Here is a 26,211-nt window from a genome sequence, read left to right as displayed (position 1 = left end):
GTTTATGGCTTTGGAAAAAAACAACCTCTATTACAATCCAATCTACAATTTTCTTGTGCATTCAGGCAAATCCATATAATATTAGTCCAATAAGAAAGAAATTCAAAGTTGGAGGTTTTGTTTTGTTTTTTTTCAGTTAGTCTAATAGAAAGGTATCACTAGCAATTTTCTACATATTCAAATGCACTAACATGGTAATCACACGGCTTTATAAAAGACAAAAGCAATGCATATGAAACAACTTTCTTAACATCTGTGGCAAGTGTGTTCTTGGTCTGCTAAAAGGGTTAATATGCCTTCCACTAGTTATTCTGAGAAGTCTGGCATTGCCCCCCGCTTACCTCCAATGGCTCTCCTTCTTTACATTCTAATCTTCCTATTCCTGGATGCCCCCAAGCACCTGTCTTGGATGAAGCCCCCCCCTCTCCATTCAGAAGTCTGCTTTCTCAAAGCCCCTTCCCATGATCCCCTTCCACTCCCGGGTTCCCCCAGTAGGACTGTGACGTGCTGCCAGGGCTGCTAAGTGGCACGCATTTCAGGGACAGACTGGGCTATTCCTGGTTTTTGAACTCACAACCCCAGTGCAGTGTGGTATTTGTAGTCCTTGTTTTTTCCATGTGAAACCAGGCGCTGCAGGCTGCCACAATTCACTGGAATAAGAGATATAAAAAATAAACCCGGAATAAGCAGCAGCCTATCTTCCCTATACTGGGTCACTTTTCCCCTCAGTAAGTTGATCCTTGACATGCTTTGACCTCTCCATGTCCAGCTCTTTGAGATTATGCCTCCTTTGCTTCCATCAGAGGCATGAGCCAGTACACAGTGTGGCACGCTCGGTAGAAAACCCCACAGTTGATACAATTTCTTGAGCAATTATAACAGTTTGCAGCCTTAAATGAAAAACAGGACAGTGACTGGTAAAAAAGATGAAGTTTGAGGACAACATATATTTGTTTCATGGTGTTCTAGACTTCTTTATTTTTGCAAAATATTAAACACCAACAGTGCATTGTATTGGAGAAAGAGCAAGCAGAATGATCACACTGCTATGGAGAGTGACAATGTAAATAACAACCGCTGAGAAAAAAAACATGCAGGTGATAATTTCCTGGCTGTTCTTTGAGGAAACATCCTGCTTGTAAATTAGTACCCTACCTTTTGTCTAGGGATGTGTGAAGCAGTTCAATTTAGACTCGAACCAGATGGATTTCAGCCTGGTTTGAGTTTGGTGAAGAGAGGGGTTTAATACAGATCTCCGGCGAAATCTTTGGAAATCTACAGTGGACTTTGCATAGATCTGCCAGTGGACTGCCAAAGATCTGCTGTGGATTTTGTTCACCACCCCATTTCTTTAAAAATTTTACAGACAGACTGGGGCAAGCCCTTTGTTTCTCCATGGGTTTGACCAATTAGTTTTACAGAAGTTAGCACATCCTTTGTCCTGGCTCCAGTCTCCAATTTGGGGTAAGTTTTCCCCCTGTTTTTTTTTTTTAACTTGGCGCCCTGAATGAAGGAAGCAGGGTTTGATCTCTTGAAAACAAAAGGAAAGTGGCAATGCTTTCAACCAATTCAGAAAGCACCAAAAATCAACAAATCTTGTGTACTGAGGAAATGAGGATAAAGTCTCTATGAACAGTAAAAGAGTGAGGAGCTCACTTGGCTATCCTTGAACAACAGAGCAGATGACGGTAGCAGGTATGAAGCTATGCGGAATGTAGACAAGGCAAGCAGAAATAACTGGAAGACTGTAAGCACAAATGCTTAAAGTTTAGGCAATGAAATTCCAGATCTGCAAGCCCTAATGGCAGAGGCAGACCTAGATATTGGTGCTATCAGAGAGATCTGCTTCAATGAGGCCCATGAATGGACTATGGCCATACCTGTGCAATGTGTGTGTGGACCCTTGCTGCTGTGGTGAGATTGACGCAGCCTACGGGGTGAACCCCAAAGGACCTCACCGACAGCTGGCAGCGTTACATTGGAGAGAAAATGAACTAAGGCTTCACCTATACCAGCCCCTTTCCCCACAAGTTAAGTCCTTGGGTTCCAGGGACTGACAGACTTATTAAGCATTTAAAATTTGCATTATATGACGATGCTAGAACTTTCTATATTTTTGTCTTTTATTCCATAATTTACTTATACTTAAGTGGTCAAGAAGTGTGTGCATGTGCATATATGTTCCGGGGCAGGGGTCAGAAGTGCACGAGTAAGTTAATACTTTGTATGCACATATACATTAGAAAACTTGTATGCATATTTTGCACTTGCCAATGGAGAAATGAAATCGCACTTGTCTTTTGTCTGCAGTATTTGAATGGAAGGTTTGGATTAAGTGGTGGGACTCAGCATGAACTGGCAGAGCTCTGGGTGGAGGTGTTGGTGTACAGGTGATTAAAAGTACATGAGCAAAAATTTTGATAAACAAAGTTCATGCATATTTTATAAAAAACCTGCCTCTATGCATAAACTACTGTAATTACGCACGTTATAATTTTTTCATGCGTAAAATATATGAGTGTAATTTTAAAAAATAGGTATAGAAAAGTATGCATCTGTTGCTTCGGAGGTGGACTCTTGGGCCGAGGTGGGGTTGATGCAACCCATAGATAGGGACCTACGGGTCCCCTCCGTCGGCAGGTGGAGTGGGCTGATAGAGGTTGCTGGAGCTTCACCTATACCAGTCCTCATTCCCGTGGGTTGAGCCTTTGGGTGCCGGGACCAGCAGGACTTAGTTGGGCCTTGAGGTTGGTTAGCAAGAGTGGTTGGTTCAGTCCAGAGACAGCACACGATAGGTGGCATAGTTCTACTCTGGACTGGGTAAGGTACTGGAACAGGCGCCAATGGAACTGAGGTTGGCTGAGTGCGCTCGAGCAAAGGTAGGCCGGAGCCTAATAAGTCAACGTCCAGGGAGTAGGCTAGGAGCGGCGTCAATGACAGGATTGGATCAGGGCCGGTGGCAAAGCAGAGGTCGTGGCAAGCAATGCTGAGATCGGATCATGGAGAAGTCAATAGCAAGAGTCAATCAAAGCAATGATCAAGGTCTGGAGATAGGCTGTAGCGTAGTCAGACATAGCAAAGGTCTGGGTCTGGAGATAGGCAGTAGCGTAGTCAGGTGTAGCAGAGGTCTAGGTCTGGGTCTGGAGATAGGCAGTACCGTAGTCAGGCATAGCAGAGGTCTGGGTCTGGAGATAGGCAGTAGCGTAGTCAGGCCTAGTGGAGGTCTGGGTCTGGAGATAGGCAGAAGCGTGGTCAGGCAAAGCAAAGTCGATATCCGTGCAGTCAAACCAAAACATAGATAGGACAGGAAAGAGGAGAACAGGAACAGGGAACAACGAGAGTCAGGAACAAAGCGTAGAGATGATTCTCTATCAGCAACAAGTGCTCGAGTACCGAGGAGACCTGTTGCAAAGGCAACGCTATGGAGCGAGGCCTGAGCTTAAATACACTGAAGAGTTTGCCGTCATCATTCGCCGCTGCGGCCAGGTTCCCACCGCGGGCCCTTCAAAAGGATCAGTGAAGCGCGTGTGCGCCTAGGGAGGGGCGCAGCACGGGTAGTGGCGACTCTCCGCAGGCCATACGGAGAGGCCTGACGAGCAATGGCATCTTGACCTGAGTCGCTGGGAACTATGGCGGAGCCGGAGGCACCAGGGGCGGCCCGAGGTCAGAGCTGACGGCCTACTGCCGCTAGCGAGGAGGAACCAGAAGCTGGATTCTGTATAGAAAGCTGAGAGGGCCGCGCCGTGGGTGTGCCACGGACGGCACACGTAACAGCATCTCCCAGCATTAAGATCTTGCGATTGTACTGAAACACATGCATGTAGTTTCGGGTCAGAGATACCTGATATTTTATAAACTGTGAAACTCCTGCCACACGGTTTATTAAATGGTAGCATAACTTTGTGCATGCTCATGCACATATACCCCAACTTGCACACCCTCAGTATATAATATAAAAGTAAAGTATGGCAACATGTAGGAAAAAACATGTTTGTTTTTTTTTAATTTTTGTGAATACAGCACCTTAACTATTTTTTTTCTCAATTTTCCCTCCCAGCCCACTCCTTAAGTGGAGGGGACTGGGAGGGAACTGGGGGAGGCCCGATTGCGTTGCCGCGTGTATTTAGGTAATATTCGTCCCCTCCCTGCATGCGCCGCCCGCACATGCGCGCGTGGATTTTAAAATCCGGTGCGCATGTGTGCGCGGCCATCAGATTTTATAACACGCACGTGCATGTTATAAAATCGGCGCTTCCATGTGCGCACACCAGGAATAATGCGCACATGGATGCACATGCGCTCCTTTTAAAAACAACCCCAGAATTTCCTTTAATGTCATAAATTCTTTGCTTTTTATTCTTATTTCTGTTATCCATTAATTTAACCCTTTACCTATTTTTATTTATACTTTTGCCCCAATTCTAAATAACTGTATGTTGATTATAGTGTTTCTGGTTAGCCATAAAATATTTTTTGGTCTTACAGAACATTGTGTGATTTCACGGTGTGATGTACTGAGATAATTAAGGGTGTAAGAGAAGAGTAAAATAAAGAGTACCAAAGAAATTGTACTGTTGGGAACAGATGAGTTTTGGGGGTTTTTTTTGCGCTTCCACTTCCCTCCTCCCATCTTTTTAGGTAAATAATCTGCATTAGTGACATACAGGGGCATTCCACGGTGAAACTCTTTCCCTATTAATGGCTAATGCACCTTCAGGGGGTTAGAGAAGAAATAGTTCTTAGTGGAAAGATGAATCCCATGTTACAGTATCTCCCCACTAGTGTTATGATTCCTGCCCACGGATTTTCCCCCGCGAGCATGCCTCTCACTTCCGTCCTGTGCTGCTTCCTCGATGCAGCCGAGAAGCTGCCGAAGAGACGCTGCCGACTTCCTTCCTGTCTTGTGGCAGGGAGCTGCTGAAACTGCTGTTCTCCCACGGCTCGAACTGCCATCCTGCTTACCTTCCAAGCGGCCTGGAGGCCACCTTTGCCGCCGTGGCCCAGACCCCCACGTTTGGGACCTTCACTTACGGCAGGGACCCGCCAGCCAGCCTGCCTTCCGCAGCAGAGAGCCGCCATCGCTGAGGCCCTGTACTGCGGCCTAGTGCTGTCCCTGCCGGGCCTTCGCGGCATGGAGCAGCTCCGGGTCCTCTTCATGCTGCAGGGAAGCCGCCTCCTCCTGTCTGGGCCTGCGCAGAGGCCTGCTCCTTGTTTCCTTCCTGTGCGGCAGGCCACCGCTGTCCGTGGTGCTGCCTCTGTTCCTGCCTGCCTCTCTAGGCACCGGCGTGCGCCTCTTCACTACATTTAAAGGGCCCGCGGCCGGATATGCCCCGGGCCCCACCTGATGACGTCTTTCTGGGCGTCCTTCTGTTAGCCCTATAAAAGGGCTTCTCCAGCACTTCTGCCTGGCCTTGCATTGGAATTTCCTGCTCCTGGAAGTCTCGTCTTCCAGCGCTCCGTCAGGTCTTCGTTCCTTGTTCTTCATTGGAGCTACATGTCCTGTCTCACCTGAGTCTTCGTTGCTTCCTGATGTTCCATGTCTTCATGTTCCGAGGTTCCTAGTCCAGGCTTCCTGATGTTCCAGACTTCCTCATGTTCCAAGGTTCCAGTTCCTCCTTCACTTGTTCCAAGTCCTCTTGACCTTCCAGCTCCTTTGGTTCTCCAGATGACACTTTATTGCGGTATATCCGTCTCGGCAGTTTCTGTTTTCATCACTGGAGTTTCGTCTCAGCTGGATTCCCTTCCTGTGCTTGTCCCGCTCTCCGCGTGGTCCGCGACCAGCCTCTTCAGTAGGGCGCGCAGTGGGACAAGGTGGTCCGTGAGCAGCCCACTGGGTCCGCCCGTGTTGGTGGGCTGTGTAGGGCGCCCTGAGAGACAGTGCCAATGTCTGAACCTTCCAAGCTTCTTGTCTCCTCCAGAGTCTTCCAAGCTCCTCATCCACATCCAAAGTCTTCTCGTCCACGTCTTGAGTCTTCTGTGTCTCAAGGCCTCCGTCTGCCCTCATCCTCAGTCCGGCCTGCTGCTTCTTGCCGATACCTAGTGGCAGGTCCGAAAGGGCTGGGAACGGTCGGAGGACTGTTCAAATACCAACATAGTATTGTTGGCTTCCAGAAGCATGCAGATCCGGCAGAGAGTCAGACTTTGTCTTCACCCATGCTTAGACACGTCTCGCCAACCCTCGGTGCTGTTTTGGAGTCTTCTGGGGTCATGCCGAGGCCCAAGGGCACACAATCCCCTCAAATGGGATCGCTTTCCTAGCGTTCTCAGAACAAACAGAACAACTAGAATAAAAAAAATATAAAAGAAATCTAATCAAACTTTCTAAATCAGCATTCTGGGCTCCCATATCTCTAGAGCACGGCTTCTCAAACCTTTCCTGGTGACCCCCATGGTCAATCATGTTTTCAGGACAGTTACAATTACTATGAATGAGATAAATTTGCATCGACTGAGTCTCCAATGCTTGTAAATGTATCTCATGCATAATCATGGTGGCTGTGGGATCACCTGGACAGGTTGGGAAGCCCTACTCTAGAGTTCTGCCACCATCCATGGTCTGCACTGAAATCCTGATCTGTTCCACTTTACTGAGACACAGGCTGTAAAGGTCTCACACTGTGAATGTAAAAAAATGGGCTTCAGAAGCCAAGTGAAGAAGAAAAGTTAGTTTAATAAGCAGCTGGCAAATTTTAGTATTGCCTTTCATCCAAAGAGAACCACAATGCTTTTTACAAATGTATTTAAAAAGAACAAAAACATATGTACCTGTGGTTGTTGTATATAAACTGCAACTCTCACCTTGTGTTATATATATGCTGGATCTGACTGATATATCTTAAGTACGATGCAACAAAATGCCACTGACTACACTAAATGAAACAAGCAGATTCTGTATCACATGAGACAATTTGTGATACTATTCCCAACACGGCAAATTCCAGCGACTGAGGAAAATTTCAGGGGATAATATTACATAACATCAAAAATAAAGAAAGACTTAGTAGTAAGAATTAATTGATACAAGGTTAGTATTAATATTTGCTTGATGTACTATTGAACAAAAAGTCATTTGGAGACTATTCTTTAAAATCATTAAATAATCAAACACCGGCATATGAGCACCTGGAGGGTTAAACCTTCTCACAGTTTCTTCCTCATCTCAGAACCATCCACAGCAATTGGTATTTCCCATTCCTGTGGGCTAACTTTGACATCCAAATTAAGGACACGTGGCAAAATAAAAAAAAAAACTCATCACAGTAGTTAGATCAGATGTTGGAAAATGGTAGTAAGTCCTATTGCCTCATCCAGCATGATATGGTCACAACTCCAGGGCGGACACCGATCAGCAGCAATTTATAATGACAAGCAGTCATTTTTGTGTTCTTATTACTGCTGCAGAGGGATCACTGGCACGAAGTGTGCTTTCTTCCCTCGCCATCTTGAAAGGCCTACACGAACATCCCGCACTCAGGTCTCCAAGGCCCAGGAGTGAAGTAGTGGCAGCTAAGCACAAAAGCACACCGATGAAAGGTTTCCACGGCAACCTGACCCCCCTGAACTTGCAGCCCCAGGAACACTCCCCAGTTTACAAGTGAGATCAGAACTTCCCAAACTGCCTGCTCTTTTTTTTTTTTTTTTTAAAGCTTGAACATCCACAAAGGACATGCAGAAAGCAAAAGCCAAATACATTTAAGACTAGCTGAAAAAAAAACCCAACAAAAAAACCAACAAATAACTTTGCTCTGCAGCACAAACAAGAAAATGTGATGGAAACGTGCTTTTAGGAAGAATTCTGAAGGCAATGAGAAGCACAAGTAACTTACTGTGGCAACGAAGTGCACAAAAGTACAATAATAAAAGTGCTAAAATGCAAAGGGCAGGCCTGGATCACTCATTCATGTGAGATGAACATAGGAGTTCTTTTCTGTTAGTGGGGGCAGGCAAATCTCCATGCCTCTCCCCTGGGGAAACATATCCTCTGTTAATTCCAGCTGATCTTCTAAATAAAACAGCCTTCACAGGTCTGTTGTTCCTAAAGACTTTTACTTTCATGAGGACACTAGATACTTAAGAAGGCAGGCTTTTGCAAGGATGATATTACTTGAATAAGAAAATCCTTCCTTGCCTCCAACATAATCACCACAGCCCGAGTAAGTTACTTCCTTCAGGATATTGTCTTCTGCCTACCACAGGAACAACACAGGGGCTACACTCCAGGGCCAGTGCAAGGATATTAGGTGCCCTAGGCAAAATTTTCAGCCTTGCACCCCCCTGTCCCCCCCATGTGCCATCCTCGCTACGCACAATAAAAAAATAAATAAATCATGTATCTATAAAAACTAATTTTACATGGACATGGACATATACTACTTTTTTGTCAACCAGAAAATCCTGCAAAAAAGAGCCCATATGGCATTAAACCTTATAACACATTGAGTGTGGGTGCTCAGAAAATGAGTAAATTGAATTTTAATTACAATATAGTAAACTTTCCGTACCAAAACAGCACTATTTCCTAGCTCTCAAACAGCAACAACCCTTCCTATGAAAATGCAACATTGCAAATATTACACCAGGCCCTAAAACATCAATATACCTCCTATTAGGAAAACAGAACATGCTGTTTTCCTAGCAAAATCTCTCACATCTGTCATACATGCAGAACACAGACAGACTCTCACCAAATATAAAATAAAAAGACCATAAATTATAAATAGAAACGTGCAGACAAAATCTGACCTGGTAATGCAGAAAGCTGGACTCTATATGCAGTGCAACAATGGAAATACAGAAATGTTACCATGCCTTGGAAAACATAATATATATAAATCAATAATAGTAAAACCATACTAATAAAAATAATAAATATTTCAGAACTGCTGACAAATAGAATAATGTCCAGTAAACATATGGAACTTTTCCAAATGGCAATAAAATATTTTACAGCAGACACATCAAATAACACCCAAAAACTAAAACGAATACAGATTTAAAAAATGTCCCCGCTCTCCACATCTGGGAACTTTTGATTTCCAGATGCCCTGAGATTGTCATGGATTAGAAGGAGCTGCTGCACACAAACTAACTTTCTTCTCTCTTTCATATACACACGCGCTCAATCACACACAGCGTCTCTCTCATACATGCACATATGCTCAATCATGCACACAGCTTCTCTCCCTTTCACTCATACACACCCCCCTCTTTCTTTCTTTCTCCACACACACACCCATAATCACACAACCAGCTTCTCTCTCATACACACTCACACAAACAGCATCTCTCGCACACATACAGACTCAATTGTACATTTACAGCCTCTTTGTCACACACAGACACATACAGCCTCTATCACACAAACACACACACAGTCTCTCTCTCATATACACATAATCTTACACACACACACACACACACACACTCTCTCTCTCTCTCTCTCACACACATACAGGCTCAGTCACACATTCACACACAGCCTCTCTCTCTCTCATACGCAATCAGACAGACACACAACCTCTCTCACTCACTCTTTGCTCCCTCACTCTCAAGCACAAATAGTAGTAGAAACTGCTTCCTTTTTTAGTCCCAACCATCAACAGAACTCTTTCTCCTTCTGTCGGTTGCCTGAGCAACAGTGCTGCTTTTCCTGACAACCTGCTCCAGCTCCCGATGGATGGGGGGGATGGGGGGCCACACTGTGCGGCTCTCTTGCTCCAGTTCCTGATAGCTGTGGGGCCCTGCGACTGCAGCTGAACTCCGGCTCAGGCCGGTCAGCTTGTTACTTCAGCTTCCGACGGCTGCATGGCCCGCAGCTCTACTCTGCTCCAGCCAACCATTGTGAACCTGCTCCATCTGCCTCAGCCATCATAATCCAGTGCCGCTACTACAGTTAAAGACCACCATAACCCTGTGTCTCATGCTGGCTGCAGCAGTCTTCCCGCCCCAACAGGCCCATCGGGCAACACTTCTTCTTCCAGACCAAGGGGCCAGGAAAGACAAGATGCCACAGCTGCGCAGCCACCCAGCACTTTGGCATTCTAGGCAGCCACCTAGTTTGCCTAGTTCTTCCACCATCTCTGCTGCACTCTCTTTTCAAATGAATATTAGCACTCGGAGCCTTGTGAAATGGTGTTCCACACGCAACTGACTTACAGTTCTTGAACTGGGTAGATTAAGGACTTTGCTGAACTCAGTCCAAAAGCATGACAGTGCATGTTCCTCAGACACGCTGATGCCGGGGTGACCGGTTCCATTCTCCTGCATTGTACAAGGGCAGGTCATCTGCTCCTCTTCTCAAAAACTCAACCAGAATTCTCTACGCTAACTGGGGAAAGATCATACTCCAGCCCTCGGACACTAATGGGTTCACTGCTCCCTCTATTGGCTGAATCCAGTTCCTGCATGCCCATTGAGGAGGTGACGGTATAGAACTCTTCTTTTTGTTAATATTTTTGCCTTTCAGAAAAGCAAAAGCCATTCAACAGGCTTGCAAATCTAATTCTGCATTAAGTGGACATAATTAACAAGCCCTGGTAATCATCTTTAGCCTCCTGGATTATTCCATACATGTTTCTATTTTAATTTGAAATTTCCTTAAAGTTCCCATCCTGAAAATCACAAGCTGATTTATTTCACAAAAACATTTTGTTGAACAGTGGTTTGGTCAGTGTCTAGCAACATTAGATCCTAAAAGGAACCTTAATATATTTTGCCTTACAGCCCTGCAAGGGAGCAGATAAGATCTAGATATTACTCAACCTAAATACGCAGTAAATACAAAGTATCTCATTTCCACAAAGTGTCTGGGCAGCTTTAAGGATTTTATTTAACATCATTTAAAATTCACCAATTACTGCCAGACATAAAGCACCAATTTCCACCTAGCTGAATATCAGGGGTTCTTTTGATGGTTCTTTGCTGATCTGGTATATGTACATGATGTTATGATTTGTGGGTGTGTGGGCCCTTGGCCCAAGATGCAAGTTGTTACTACTTGTGGGAAGGACCCCCACAGGTCTGCACCGTTGGGAGGTGAGGTCAGAGACCTGCGTAGAGCTTTGAGCGAGGCAATAGAGAGGTCCTGTGGTATCAGGAAAGGCCCCCCGTGAGAGTAGACTGGAGGCAGTACCTGGTTAGACCCCGAGGGAAGGAATGCCAGTCAGGCTGCAGAGTGGGGAGCGTGAGGCTTGAGCAATCAGGAGGAACTCCGGAAGGCAACCCCGAGGAGAGGAGCTGTACAGCATAGGATGGTGATGAAACGCCGTAGGCCAGCCCTCAGAACAGGGAAGCCCGAGCTGGGCCTCTAGTGATGACGTAGCACCGCCCCAAGGAGCGGGGAAGTGTAGGCAGTCCCAATATTGTTCGTAGGCACGACCCCGAGGAGCGGGGAGGTGCGCAGGTCCAGGTGAAGCCGGAGAGCACAACTTCAAGGAGCGGGGAAGCTTTGACAATCAGCATAACACAAGTAGCGCGGTCCTGAGGAGTGGGAGGTGCGACCAGTCCTTGTTCAGAATGTGGGTGCAACCTTGAGGACCAGGGAAGTCCCTACTAGAACTCACGGATAGTTGAGGTGTCCCAGAGGTAATCCTGAGGAACGGGAGGCAATACTGGTTAGAACTCAGGTGATGCAGAACCAGCCCGAGGAGTGGGGTAGGCAAGGAGAGCGAGTCCCCAGGATGTGCATTGGCCCCCAAGGAGCGGGTACCAGACAGGGTTCAAGTCCAAGGTAGCAGCGTAGTTTCAGGAATATGTAGTAGTCGAAGACGTACGGAACTTGTTGCCAAGTTGGCTAGCTGAGGGGCGAAGGTGGAGTTTATATACGCGGGTCTGATGATGTCATCAACCGGAGTCACCCCTGAGACTCCCGCCAAGGAGGTTTGAAGAGAGGGCCTGGTGGTGCGCACACATCTAGGAAGGGCCGAAGTTGAAGAAGATGGCGGCGGCGTCCAGGCTGCCATGAGGAGTCCCGGGGAACGCGGCAGTGAAAGCTGGCCCAAGCTGCAAGCAACCCCGGGGAGGGCAGGAGAGCAGTGCATGAAGTCATAACATATGATGGTAGGTGTGCATCACAACAGGAGCCCACCATAAGTAGTTCTCTGACTGGTACGGCAGGAAGGAGGTAAGATGGAAGAAAAACAGAGAACGCAATGCATTAAAAATTAGGGATGTGAATCGGTACCGGACTCATTTCCGGTTTTGGGTTTGGGTAAAAACCGTGGGAAATCTTCGTTCCCGTGGTTTTTACCCATTTAAATCGGCTGTGTCGTGCCAAAAAAACCCCACCCCGACCGTTTAAATGTAATTCTTTCTAATCTCCCACCCTCCCGACCCCCCCAACTTTTTTAAAGTACCTGGTGGTCCAGCGGGGGTCCTGGGAGCGATCTCCCACTCTCGGGCTGTCAGCTGCCAGTAAACAAAATGGCGCCGATGGCCCTCTGCCCTTAGCATGTGACAGAGTATCCGTGCCACTGGCCGGCCCCTGTCACATGGTAGGAGTAATGGACGGCTGGCGCCATCTTTAAAAATGGCGCGGGCCATCCAGTGCCCTTTCTTCCCACCCGCCCCCCCCCCAAAAAAAATCCTATCGGATTTGGGGCCCACCCGAATTCTGACGAATTTGAAAATATCTTCCAATATTTTCAATCGTCAGAAAAACGATTCACATCCCTATTAAAAATAGGAAAGCCATGTAGCTCAGAATGTGGCAACTGCTATGGCTACCTTATTGCACTCAAAGAGGCCAACATGTTGAAAAAGGAAAAAGGAGATTCGCGTTCTGGAACTATTCAAACAATTCTCAACTTAAAAAGAGGTTCTAATGCTAAGAACAGTAAATAAGAATTCACTTTTGGAAACTCTGGTTAGTAATTTAATGAGACCTAAAGGGAAGTATCATTTACATGGCAATACTTCAGGGAAATTTATGGCAAGAAAATTTAATTTTATACCGAGTACGAAAACTGCTTTGGGACAAAGAATGATAGACACTGAGAATATGACAAATATTTTTAGAGATTATAATGAAAAATTTTATATCAGAAAAAACAGAAATGAGGACTAATTTAATGTTTTTTTCTAATATAACCTTTGCCTGCTTTGATTATTTATTTTGATTTAGCTCATACCTTTCATGGAAATATGAGAAATATGGAATACCCTAATGCACCTATTCTTATAATAGGTTCTGGAGAAAAGTTCTACAAAATTTTCTTAGACAAGATTGCACATTCTTTGTTGAAAATGACTTTTTGGATACAGGTATACTAGCTCTAGCTCTGATCTTTCCAACTTTCACAATCATCACATCAGACTCTTATCATTTTGATCTATAAAGGGAGACAAGATAGTAAACTACCAGGATCAAACAGGTTGATGACACCTTTCATCACCAAGATATAAAACTCATTTTAAAAAATTTAGTAGACAGACTAAAATAAACAATAGGGAAATTAATTCATAAAGATCATGTAGGGTTTGTGGCAGCATATGAGGCTAATTGCAGTACTGAAACCTGCCAAGCAGAAACAAAATGTAAAAGCTGAAGTGATAAGCATGGATACTGAAAAAGCATTTGACTTGCCATTCTGGGAACATCTGTTTTGGGTTCGAAAAAGGTTTGGCTACCTGGGAAAATATTGAGCTGGTTCTAATTACTAGACGGTTCCCCAAGAGTAAGTGTCCTAGGAAATGGTATAAAATATGCAGAATCTTAGCCAGAGGAACAATTCATGGCTGTCTGTTTTCCCTTCTTATTTATATTGGTTACAGAAAGTTTAGTGACTAAGGAAAGATGCTATGTATAAAAGTGTCTTTGTTAAAGATCTAGAGGGGAAATACATGCTCTACTTGCAGACTGTGGAAAACGTTGAGATAGCAATGTCAAAAATTATACAGTTTATAGAACAGTCTGGATAATGATCGGGGTTTACTATAAACATTGATAAATCCAAGGTTTAATAAATCTAAGGTTTGATAAATCCAAGATCCATATTGTAAAAGGAAAATACTTTCAAAGTTTAAGGAAGTACAGTTATGTAGGTGATTCTGGACTTTCAAGCTGACATAATATGTATCTGTCAACCCAGCAATTGCACCAAGCCCCGTACTACCACCTAACCTGTCCTCCTGCTTCCCTCTAGATCTGATCTTCCAACTTCCATTCAACATAAGAACATAAGAAATTGCCATGCTAGGTCAGACCAAGGGTCCATCAAGCCCAGCATCCTGTTTCCAACAGAGGCCAAACCAGGCCACAAGAACCTGGAAATGGCCCAAACACTAAGAAGATCCCATGCTACTGATGCAATTAATAGCAGTGGCTATTCCCTAAGTCAACTTGATTAATAGCAGTTAATGGACTTCTCCTCCAAGAATTTATCCAAACCTTTTTTAAACCCAGCTACACTAACTGAACTAACCACATCCTCTGGCAATAAATTCCAGAGCTTTATTGTGTGTTGAGTGAAAACGAATTTTCTCCGATTAGTCTTAAATGTGCTGCTTGCTAACTTCATGGAATGCCCCCTAGTCCTCCTATTATTCAAAAGTGTAAATAACCGAGTCACATCTACTCGTTCAAGATCTCTCATGATCTTAAAGACCTCTATCATATCCCCCCTCAGCCGTCTCTTCTCCAAGATGAACAGCCCTAACCTCATCCCCTTTATCATTTTGGTTGCCCTTCTCTGTACCTTCTCCATCGCAACTATATCTTTTTTGAGATGCAGCGACCAGAATTGTACACAGTATTCAAGGTGCGGTCTAACCATGGAGTGATAGAGAGGTATTATATTTTCTGTTTTATTAACCATTCCCCTCCTAATAATTCCTAACATTCTGTTTGCTTTTTTGTCTGCTGCAGCACACTAAGCCGACGATTTTAAAGTATTATCCACTATGATGCCTAGATCTTTTTCCTGGGTGGTAGCTCCTAATATGGAACCTAACATCGTGTAACTACAGCAAGGGTTATTTTTCCCTATATGCCACAACTTGCACTTGTCCACATTAAATTTCATCTGCCATTTGGATGCCCAATTTTCCAGTCTTGCAAGGTCCTCCTGTAATGTATCACAGTCCGCTTGTGATAACTACTCTGAATACTTTTGTATCATCCGCAAATTTGATAACCTCACTCGTCGTATTCCTTTCCAGATCATGTATATATATATTGAAAAGCACCGGTCCAAGTACAGATCCCTGAGGCACTCCACTGTGTACACTTTTCCACTGAGAAAATTGACCATTTAATCCTACTCTCTGTTTCCTATCTTTTAACCAGTTTGTAATCCATGAAAGGACATCGCCTCCTATCCCATTACTTTTTAGTTTTCGTAGAAGCCTCTCATGAGGGACTTTGTCAAACGCCTTCTGAAAATCCAAATACACTATATCTACCGGTTCACCTTTATCCACATGTTTATTAACCCCTTCAAAAAAATGAAGCAGATTTGTTAGGCAAGATTTCCCTTGGGTAAATCCATGTTGACTGTGTTCCATTAAATCATGTCTTTCTATATGCTCTACGATTTTGATCTTGAGAATAGTTTCCACTATTTTTCCCGGCACTGAAGTCAGGCTCACTGGTCTATAGTTACCCGGATCGCCCCTGGAGCCTTTTTAAATATTGGGGTTACATTGGCCAGAGAACATCCAAAACTAACTTGAATTCTCCCACTGCTTCAGATTATCCAGATTCCAAAAAAGGACTCTGTACACTTCTCCATTCACATGCCTTCATCCTGTGTAGTTTGTTTCTTCCTTACTTGTAGTCTTCTGTCATCATTTATTTTATTTAGTTAAATAACTTCTGTTCCTCTTGTATATAGTAAACCTGTTCAAGGTGGAATACAATTATAAAAAAATGTACATAATTGACCACAAAACAAACCAAAACAAAATGAATAAAAAAACACCAAACAATAAAATAGTACAGCAAAAATATAGCCTATACATAGCAATGCTGATCAAGGATCGAGCACTGGTTATATGTCAAAGAAGAGATAATACCTGAGTTTTAGATGGGAGCACCTATCTGAACAAAAATGTTTCAACCTTATTCTGGAAGGACAAAATATCTGGCTGTTCTCAAATTCCCAAAGACAGGCACTCCAAAGTACAAGACTGGCAACCGAAAATGTCTGCTTGCAAAAATACTGCAAAGACAATCTTTAAAAGATGGAACATCTAACAGCAATTTATTTGCAGCATGCTGAGATCGAATAAGGATGTAATACATTAAGAACATAAGACATACCATACTGGGTCAGACCAAGGGTCCATCAAGCCCAGCATCCTGTTTCCAACAGTGGCCAATCCAAATCACAAATACCTGGCAAGTACCTAAACAGTAAATAGATCCCAAGCTAATATTTCTTATTTATTAATAGCAGTTTATGGACTCTTTCTCTAGGAACTTATCCAAACCTTTTTTAAACCCAGTGTCACGGCTCACCGTCCTTGGGGCCTCGGGTATCGCCCTTCCACCTTCCGTCCCAGCGAACGAGGCCTCGAGAGTTGGACGACTCACGCAAATCCCTGGGTCCGTGCTTCCGCTGGCCCTGGTTTGGCGGGGCTCCGAGGCTCCCTTCAAGCAGGGTTGGGGGTAGGTGAACCCCTTCCCCAATCCCCAAAGACAACACAGAGAGCTCGCTAGTTCCTTTCAAGCACTTTATAACATAACACAAACCTGTACATGAGGCTTCCTCCCATCCCCTTCCAGCCCTCCGGTTTTCTTACCAGCAGGCCTCTTAGGGAGTAACCATTTGTTTCTTATGCCCGGCGCTTATTACCAGATCTAACATAACAGGCCCCTCTAGAGCCCTCCTCCCTGGCCTTCCCTTTAGCCTCAGGAGTGTACTTCCCCTCCCCCAACTTACTCAGTATCCATATACGAACTGGAGGACTCTTCTCCCCCTGAACCTACCTCCATCTCTTCCTCCTCTGACTCCCAAGAGTTGGGCTTTTGTGGCCATTCCCACCAAGTGGGCACACCCTCTTCCTCCACTTCCATGAACTCATCAGTGTCTAGCTCATCATGGTCTATGTCTAACACCTGTTCACCTTCAGGCTCTCCTCCCAAGTCAGGTGGTGTTTCAGGAAACCTGGGATTCGTAGTTCTTCTCATCTTTCCCTGCGCCCCCTGCTGTCTGGGTTTGGTACTCGCGTTGCTTTTAAGGTGGCTTGGCAGCTCCTGCCTGCGGCCGGGCTGCACCACATCACACCAGTTACGCTAACTGCTGTAACCACATCCTCTGGCAATTAATTCCAGAGCTTAATTATGCGTTGAGTGAAAAAGAATTTTCTATAATTTGTTTTAAATGAGCTACCTGCTAACTTTATGGAATGTCCCCTAGTCCTTCTATTATCTGAGAGAGTAAATAGCCGATTTACATTAACCTATTCAAGATCTTTCATGATGTTGTAGACCTCTATCATAGCTCCCCTCAGCTGTCTCGTCTTCAAGCTGAACAGCCCTAACCTCTTTAGCCTTTCCTCATAGGGGAGCCGTTCCATGCCCCTTATCATTTTGGTCCCCCTTCTTCAAATAAAATCACCCATGCTCCTGGAATGTTTTAAAGATCAATACTAGTATCTTCAACTGGATCCTAAATATATAAACAGCCAATGAAGCCCCATGAAATTTAGTGGGAGGTGATCCATTCGATTGGAACCTGTAATCAGCCGTGAGACTGCATTCAAAATCAGTTGCAACGCTGCTTGCTGGTATTTTTTAAAGACCATGATAAATAGCGTTGGAGCAGTGAAGTAGACTAACTACTAAGACCTGTGCAACTGCCCTAAAGTCAGGTTTTGGTAACAGACACCTAAGCTCCCTAAGTGCAATTTAAAAAAGTCAGTTTTCATTATTGCCTGAACCTAGGGCTTAAAGGACAATAAAGAATTCAACAAAGTTTCCAGATTTCTGTTTCAAAAGGGAATAACTGTCCTCTTCACTGAAGTGGGTAAAACTCAGTTGAAACAGGAAGGCAGCTAACCCACAAAACTTTGCTGTTTTTTTTTAGTTTAAGAACAAATTTGCTCACAGACATCTATCCTTTTATAGCATAAATGCAGTCAAACAACAGATGGCTCGATACAGTAAGGCCGAGGTAAAAACAGTGCGGCAGTGTCAGGCGCACCCTTCCTCCCCGCACGCACAGTTCTCTTCACTAACTCCCCGATACTCTCCTCTAATCGCATGCAAATGCATGCCGCGGCTGTGAAGCGTTAGGGAAGGGTTATGCCCGCGCAACCCATTTTACTGTATAGGCGCTGTACCAGCGCACCCAGTAACCTGGGTGCGCTGGTACCTGTCATTTCAAATGACATTTGAAATGACAGGCACCAGGAAGTGTAAAAAAGTGTAAAAAGTGTAAAAAGTGTAAAAAACAAAAAACCTGTGTGTTATATAAAAAAATAAAACAATTTTAAATACCTGTCGGAGGGCCGTGGGTCCAGGCGGCCGGTGGGCGGCGGGCAGCCATCAGCGGCATCCGGTGGTCCCTTCTCCCTTCCTCCCTCCCTCCCCTGCCTGGATGAGCGCCAAAATCACACGGGCGGGTCGGCAGCGGGGGGGGGGGGGGGCGGCGGCAGCAGGATCTGGGAGCGGCGGGTAGGCAGCAGCGGAGTCCGGGGGGGCAGCGGCAGCAGGATCCAGGGGCGGCAGTGGCAGCGAGATCCGGGGGGCGAGTAGCGGCAGCGTGTACGATCGGGCAGGTAGGTGGGAAAAAAAGATGGCCGCCTGCACGGGGGAAAGCTGCAATTGGCCGCTGAAGACGTGACGTCACACCCCGTGACGCCAAACGTCGTGACGTCACGTCTTCAGCGGCCAATTGCACGATTTTCCCGTACAGGCGGCCATCTTTATTTTGCCACCTACCTGCCTGCCCGATCGAACACGCTGCCGCTACTCGCCCCCCGGATCTCGCTGCCGCCCCTGGATCCTGCTGCCGCTGCCCCCCTGGACCCCGCTGCCGCTGCCCCCCCGGACCCCGCTGCTGCCTACCCGCCGCTCCCGGATCCTGCTGCCGCCCCCCCCCCCCACTCTGCTGCTGACCCGCCCGTGCGATTTTGGCGCTCATCCAGGCAGGGGAGGGAGGGAGGAAGGGAGAAGGGACTACCGGATGCCGCTGATGGCTGCCCGCCGCCCACCGGCCGCCTGGACCCACGGCCCTCCGACAGGTATTTAAAATTGTTTTATTTTTTTATATAACACACAGGTTTTTTGTTTTTTACACTTTTTACACTTACCGTAGCAGGCCCGAGCCTTGCTACTTTTTCGTTTGGTTTTTTTTTGCTTCGGGAGGAGGGGACCGGACAGGGCTGCAGGAGACCGGACGGGACCAGGGCGGGTAAGCAATGTTTTTACACTACACTACACTACACTAACTCCTACTAGGGGGAGGCGGTAAACTAGCAGGTTAAGGCCGCGGCAGAACAGCGGGTTACGGAGGAGATAATATCAGCACCCGTTACAGTATCGCAGGGGAATAGCTAATTCCTTCATTATACAGTTTTTTCGTTCATTTACATGCTGGGTGCGGAAAGGGTTTAGGAAGCGCTAAGGACGCGTGAAACTGGAGACTGTATCGCTGGATGGCCTTACTCGTCTGTATTGTGCGCTCCCAGCACGTTACAGACCGGGAATCTTTATCTCAACGTTACTGTATCGACCTGAGAGTTAGGGTGGGTGAAAGAGAAACACTTGCTGGTACAAAGAGTTGGATATCATCTGTGTAAATGTTATACTGAATTCCAAAAGAGGAAATAATGTCACCATGAGGATAGAGATAAAAATGTAAAAGCACACTAGAGATAATTAGTCTTGGCTCAGAGAGCTCCCTGTCCAACTGAATCTGTGAGAACAACCATTTATAAATGACTGGAACCAAAATAAATCCACACAATAAACTCACAAAAATAATTAAATCAAAACAATTGTTGTATTTTTTTGAATTTACAGACAAACGTCTCAAAACTTATTTTAATGGAGGAAGTGGTAGTTTCGTATCATACGTGCAGGTACTATCCAGGATACCATTCAATGTTATAATCATTAACTGACCACCATCCCCCTATTTTTTTTATAGATAGTGAAACTTCCAAAAACTTTTTATGTAAATTGTAAATTAGAACCGTGAAAAACTCAATTCAAACTGGATACTTCAATAGCACACTAAAAAATTTTATATTCGACTGCACATAATAAAATGTGTCCTGAAACACTTATCAAATGATTAGGTAACAATTCCTTCTCCCCAGATATGTTTTGTACTTAGCTGCACATAATCGAGTACATCCTGAAGGCTCCTAAAATTCTTATCCGGTAATTCGGTAGCGACTCCTTCTCCCCAACATGGCCAGGTTTCAATATTTAATCCTTCATCAGGGGTCCAGCTCACCAAACGACAGGAAAATTGTACTGCTGTTAATGTGTTGTTCCGTACACCAGCGATCCCAAAATGGTTGTCAATGGTTATATATTCACAACGGCCATTTTTAAAGAGCCAACGCATGTGACCAAAAAGACGTCATGGTCCTTAAGTGTACACCACTGAATTCCCGTTGGGCATCTTTACTATAATTTGTTTCTGTTTTTATTTGAATTCAGTGGTGTACACTTAAGGACCATGACGTCTTTTTGGTCACATAGGTTGGCTCCTTATCATCATCCCCAAATAACCTATTTTAAAATCCTAATCACGAGGCTGTCAAGTCTATGGGAAGAAATACTCATGGCATTCTTTGTATTCCCTCTCTACTCAGCATACTTTCTTCTTGGAATATCACACCTTGGTCCAAGAAAGCAAAGCACTATTGTCTATATCACAAATTCATCTCTAGAATGTGTCTCTCTTACCATGCCTATGTCTTTACCAGAAGGAAAGATATGAACATCACCTCGGCCGAGGCATCAGGCCTCTGCTGAGAACCCGATGTCATGCTCAGGCCTAGGCAACGGTCCTTGCTTTGTGCCTTGGTCTATGCCCGAGCGCGATGCCAGGGTCTTGCCTGGGGCATAAGTCACATCCTTTGCTTTGGGCCTCAGCAGATGTTGTAGGTGAGGCCCCGGCTTCAGGCCTAGACCTAAGTCCAATGCATTTGTTTACCATGAAATGAACGAATAATTCAGGGGGGCCCCCAATTTGGTTTGGGGCCCCCCCAATGAAACAAATTAGTCTTATTTGTCATGTTTTGTTTCAAACAAATGCACATCCCTAATGAATGAGTAGATATGGAAGTGGTCAGAGGACCCAATCAGTCTCATTCACCTTTCTGTTAAGTTCTGGAACATAGCACACCTCCCTCTACAACAGGTCTGGCTGGCATATGACTCTCTCAGTCTCTAATGCATTCCCATCAAATATGAAATGTATAATCCTTAGACATCCTATAAGGGGTTATTAAGCCTCTTAGCTGAAGTGTCTCTTTTTGGATACAAGGGTTATCTCACTCAGATCTAGAAAGATAGAACTGATCATTTCACACTGCTCACTGTATAATCCACTTGATGAGATGTGTAGTATATTAAGAGTTGGCCTGGTCAAGACAACAAAATGGACAACTGGGGTTTTGGGAAATTATGTTAAGTGGTATGCATGAGGGGAAATGGTGGAGAATATCTGAGATCTTCCTTTTTAGCCATTCTGACCATGAAATTAGAATTTGAGCTCAAAGTTCTGCCAGACTCAGGCTGGTATAGTATGTCAAACCTTTGGAGTAGACTCCCAGTTTGCACAAGGTGAGTGTGTCAGGGCTTGGAACATCACTCAGAACCAATTATCAGGTGTCACGGCAACATTTCAGCTTAACAGAGAGGCAAGATAGATGCATCTGTAATAAAGAAGATGGGAGAAAAGCCTAGGCAACCACAAATGTTCACTAATGGTACCTCAGCTTTGAGTCTCATGCCTCCTGCTCACCCTGTGTTTGGTTCTGGGTGATTAGTACAGAAGCCTGAGCGTCAAAGCAAGACTCAACAGATAATAAATAGTGAAGGAACGCTTCCCCAATTGCTGAAAGGAAATGCTGTGTCTCTTGTCTATTAAATCATGGAACATCTTTTATGAACAGAAGGAACCATTTAGGAAACCATGTAAGTTGATTAGCATTCCTCTATGGTTATAATATTCAAAAATTACAATATCCTAATTTAAAAAACCGACCCAACTTTAATTCACCGACATTTAAGCTGCACTATGAAACATGAACCATACCCACAAACACAAGGGTAAGAACAGGAGTGTCCTATACCGTCCCTTTCCTGCAGCTGCTCTAAACTAATACATTTTTCCTAGTCATCACATGCCATCTTTCTTGGCTTTTCCAAGAGAAATGTACAGCTTGGCTGAGATGATTCATCTACAAAGGCTAGGCAGCAACAATTCAATCAGATTCCAAATAAGTTGCTATAAGCAATCAAAATTGCATTGTTTTTCAGTTCTGTAAGGCAGCTACCTTAATCATTAGAGTAAAGCCTGTAGCTTTCACTGATTCACAGTAGACAGATATAGTTATTCTTCATTTTTCTAGTTTTCAAATCTCTAGAAGACATACTGTAGGTGCACTAAAATTATGAACCCAGAATTTGCAGAGGTCAGTTTCTCAGACTGATAACAATTTGCATTGACGGAGATTTTGAGTTATGCCAGTAGGAGGAGTGATACTTACGTTACAGTTAGATGACCCGTCAAATGATGGAACGGGGGTGTCGGTCCAGTCTGCAGAGTCTGAGGCACCTGGCGGCCTGTGCTGGGCTTCGTACTCCTTGAGCTAAGATTAAGAGATAATTGAACAAACTCAGGGTTGGCAACCAGTTTGCTTCATCCTAGGGTATTTCTGTGACTGGATCATGGGCTCAAATTAATGAAATTCACAGATAAAGAGACACCGTCAGGGTTAATGTAATGGAAAGAGAAAGTTTTGAAAAAAATGGATCTTTACATCCCGTTGTTAAGGTTCTGTAGACATAGCCTTGAAACATTGGACAGAGCTGCCTATATCTGTCCATTGTTGGCAAAGCAAGCAATGAGCATGTGAGTTGAAAGCAGGACATAGATAGCTAGGACTGAAGGAGGCAGCCTGTGCTCTCTTCCATCACATCCCCCATCCCTCCATTGATGTGCCTGCTAGATAACACCACTAAGCTCTGACTTACTGCCTCACCTGCTCATGCAGAGTCCCCCTTCAATCTCTCCGCCCTTTTTCCTACTGTCACTGCTCACATTTCTGAACCCCTTCTCCCAACTGCCATTCCCTGTCATTTCTGAGCTCCTGATCAACTGTCTATCCACTTCCACCACTGAGCCCCACCTATCTCCACCTAATCACACTGCCAAACTTCCCTCACACCCACACTGCCTGCTGTCACCACCAAGACCTTCATTCTTCTCATTGTTTATGTGTTTTACCAAACCTCCTTCCTTACTTCCCAAATGACACCTGCAAGACTCTCCCCCTCCCCCACTAACATTTCCCAGCCCTGCCCCCACCACATAGACATCTCTCTCTGTCCTGCACCTCCCCCTCCCTTCCTGAGAAGATATCTTCCAGCCCTTCTTCCTTTCTCTGGCAAACAAACTTAGCCCACACCCTGTGTTTCATGCATGTGATCCTCTCCCCACCTTCCTTCCCTGACAGATATTTCACAGGTTTGACCCCCTTCCCTCTTGCGGATGTCTCCGATTTGCATCTCATCTTTTCCTTTCCAGCTTCCCTACTGACAACTCTGATGCTAACTTCTTCCCGACATGCCTCCCAGTCCCACACCTATTCTCTTCCATCCCTTACCCCATTCTGCAAAGCCGTAGCTAGCCTCTAGCTGATCTGGCATCGGCCATAAGTGAAATCCACCAGTGGTGCTGTTGCGCGAAAAGCATTGCCCCCTTCCCCCCTCCACTGGCAATGAGGAGCAAAAGATTTCCGCCTCCTCCTCCCTTACCCCACCTCGGCAGTCAAGATCAGTATGGTCTGCGGAGCAATGAAAAACACTGGCCTCCTCCTCTCTCTCTCCCTGCACTGGCAATGAGGAGCAAAGTGGCCTGGAGGGCCATGAAAAGCATCGGCCTCCCTCTCCCAGCCTTGGCAGTGAAGATCAGTGCAACCCACATAGCCTCAAGAAACATTGGCCTCTGGTGAGATTCTAAGATGCTGGGTCATCTCCCTGCCCTCTCAGTGAGGAGCAATGCAGTGACAGTCCACAGGCTAAAAGAAGCATTGACTTTCCTCTGCATGCTCCAGTCCCCCTCCCCCCACAACAAGAAGTAGGCACAGCAAACCTGGAAGACAAACAAAAGAGGAAGTTTGGTGGGTCCTAAGGGCTGAAGGAGGAGGCTATTGCTGCTGCCCCTTATTATTCCAGAGGGGATGAGTGTGTGCATGTATATGATTGAGCATGTGAGAGAGAGCCTAGGAGCATGGAGAAATTACTACTTACCTGATAATTTAATTTTCCTTAGTGTAGACAGATGGACTCAGGACGAGTGGGTTAATGCACCTCTGCCAGCAGATGGAGACAGAGCAAACTGACGTCACAGTATATATACTCTTACAGTGACATCAGCCTGCCAGTATTTTCTTCAAAAGCAACTGTGGACAGACTAGCAAAAACTTAATTAAAAACAGTCAACCATTACTGTACTCAACCAACAAGAAACCTGAACTAAGACCATGAACGTATGTACCCCAATCTAGGGACTGGATGAACACTTACCAGTTAATCCTCTGGAACATGTAGCCCCACAGGAGGACCATTAACACAATCATTTGGCAGCCAAGGGGGGAGAAACTGAGTCCATCTGTCTACACTAAGGAAAACAAAATTATCAAGTAAATAGTAATTTCTCCTTTCCTAGCATGTAGTCAGATGAACTCAGGACCAGTGGGATGTACCCAAGCTATTCCAGAAAATGGTGGGAGGCTGCCTGCAGTCCAGTCAACACTGCACTTGCAATGGCTGTGTCGTCCCGGGCCTGCACAACCAGACGATATAACTTGGAAAAAGTGTGTAAAGAGGAACACGTTGCAGCTCGGCAAATGTCAACAGGAGACAGCAATCTAACCTCCGTCCATGACACTGTCTGAGCCCTAGTGGAATGAGCTCTAATCTGAGTAGGCAACGGCTTTTCAGCATCCACATACGTGACCGTGACTACTTCCTTAATCCAGCGGGCTATTGTAGACTGCAAAGCTGGTTCACCTTGCTTTCCTCCACCATGATGGAAAAACAGACAATCCGTCTTTTGGAAAGTTTTAGAAACCTCCATGTACCGCACAACATGTCTTTTGACATCCAAGAGACACAACAGGTGATACTCTTCCACAGTTCTTTCCTTATCCAAGGACAGCAAGGAAATGGGTTGATTCAAGTGAAAATCGTAGACCATTTTAGGAAAGAATGAGGGAACAGTATGCAGCTGTATTGCTCCTGGAGTTACCCGAAGGAACGGCTCCCGGCAAGACATGGCCTGCAGCTCGGAAATTTGACGTGCAGAACATATCGCCACCAGAAACACTGTTTACAAGGTCAATAACTGCAAACAAAGGCTACACAGCAGTCTAAACATAGGGCCCGCAAAGAAATCCAACACCAGGTTATGACTCTACAAAGGAATTAGTAACCACAAGGGAGGATGAAGATGTTTCAATCTCTTCAAGAAACGGGCCACATCAGGATGAGACGATAAGGATTCAACATTCACCTGGCCCCTGGCAAGAGCCACAACCTGTATCTTCAAGGAATTAAGGGTCAACCCTTCATTTAACCCATCCTTCAAAAATTCCAAAATGAGCGGGATCTTAACTAAATGAGGAAGAACACCTCGATCTTCACACCAACCCTCAAATACTTGCCAAACCCACATAAAAGCTAAGGAAGTGGAAAACTTTCCAGCTCGTAGCAAGGTAGCAATCACCGCAGAAGAATATCCACGCTTCAGCAAGCGAGCCCTCTCAAGGAACATATTCTAAGACAAAACAGAGCTGGATCTTTGTGAAGGACAGGTCCCTGCTGCAACAGATTCTTGTGCAGCAGAAGACGAATGGGGGTCTCTACGAGGAGTCTTCGCAGATCTGCATACCATGGTCTTTTGGGCCAATCCGGTGCTATCAGGTGCATCATCCCCCTGTGGCCTTCGATCCTGCGAACTATTCTGCCCAACAGGGTCCATGGAGGAAAGGCATACAGCAGCTTGTCTTCCAGCCAGATCT

At 45.3% G+C, this 26,211-nt stretch overlaps 1 protein-coding gene across 5 annotated transcripts in view; it reads right to left on the bottom strand.

The window, feature by feature from the left end:
* SASH1 (SAM and SH3 domain containing 1) overlaps positions 1-26,211 on the bottom strand; it is a 590,251-nt gene that overhangs the window by 129,654 nt on the left and 434,386 nt on the right. For all 5 annotated transcript variants that reach the window (XM_029594048.1, XM_029594049.1, XM_029594045.1 and 2 more), the window contains exon 8: positions 22,675-22,776. In XM_029594048.1, coding sequence (XP_029449908.1) covers positions 22,675-22,776 — 102 coding nt within the window. The remainder of the gene's footprint in view (positions 1-22,674; positions 22,777-26,211) is intronic.

The sequence above is a fragment of the Rhinatrema bivittatum genome, chromosome 3 (assembly GCF_901001135.1).
Source record: "Rhinatrema bivittatum chromosome 3, aRhiBiv1.1, whole genome shotgun sequence".
Lineage (NCBI taxonomy): Eukaryota > Metazoa > Chordata > Amphibia > Gymnophiona > Rhinatrematidae > Rhinatrema > Rhinatrema bivittatum.
This window is presented reverse-complemented; position numbering and strand designations above follow the sequence as displayed.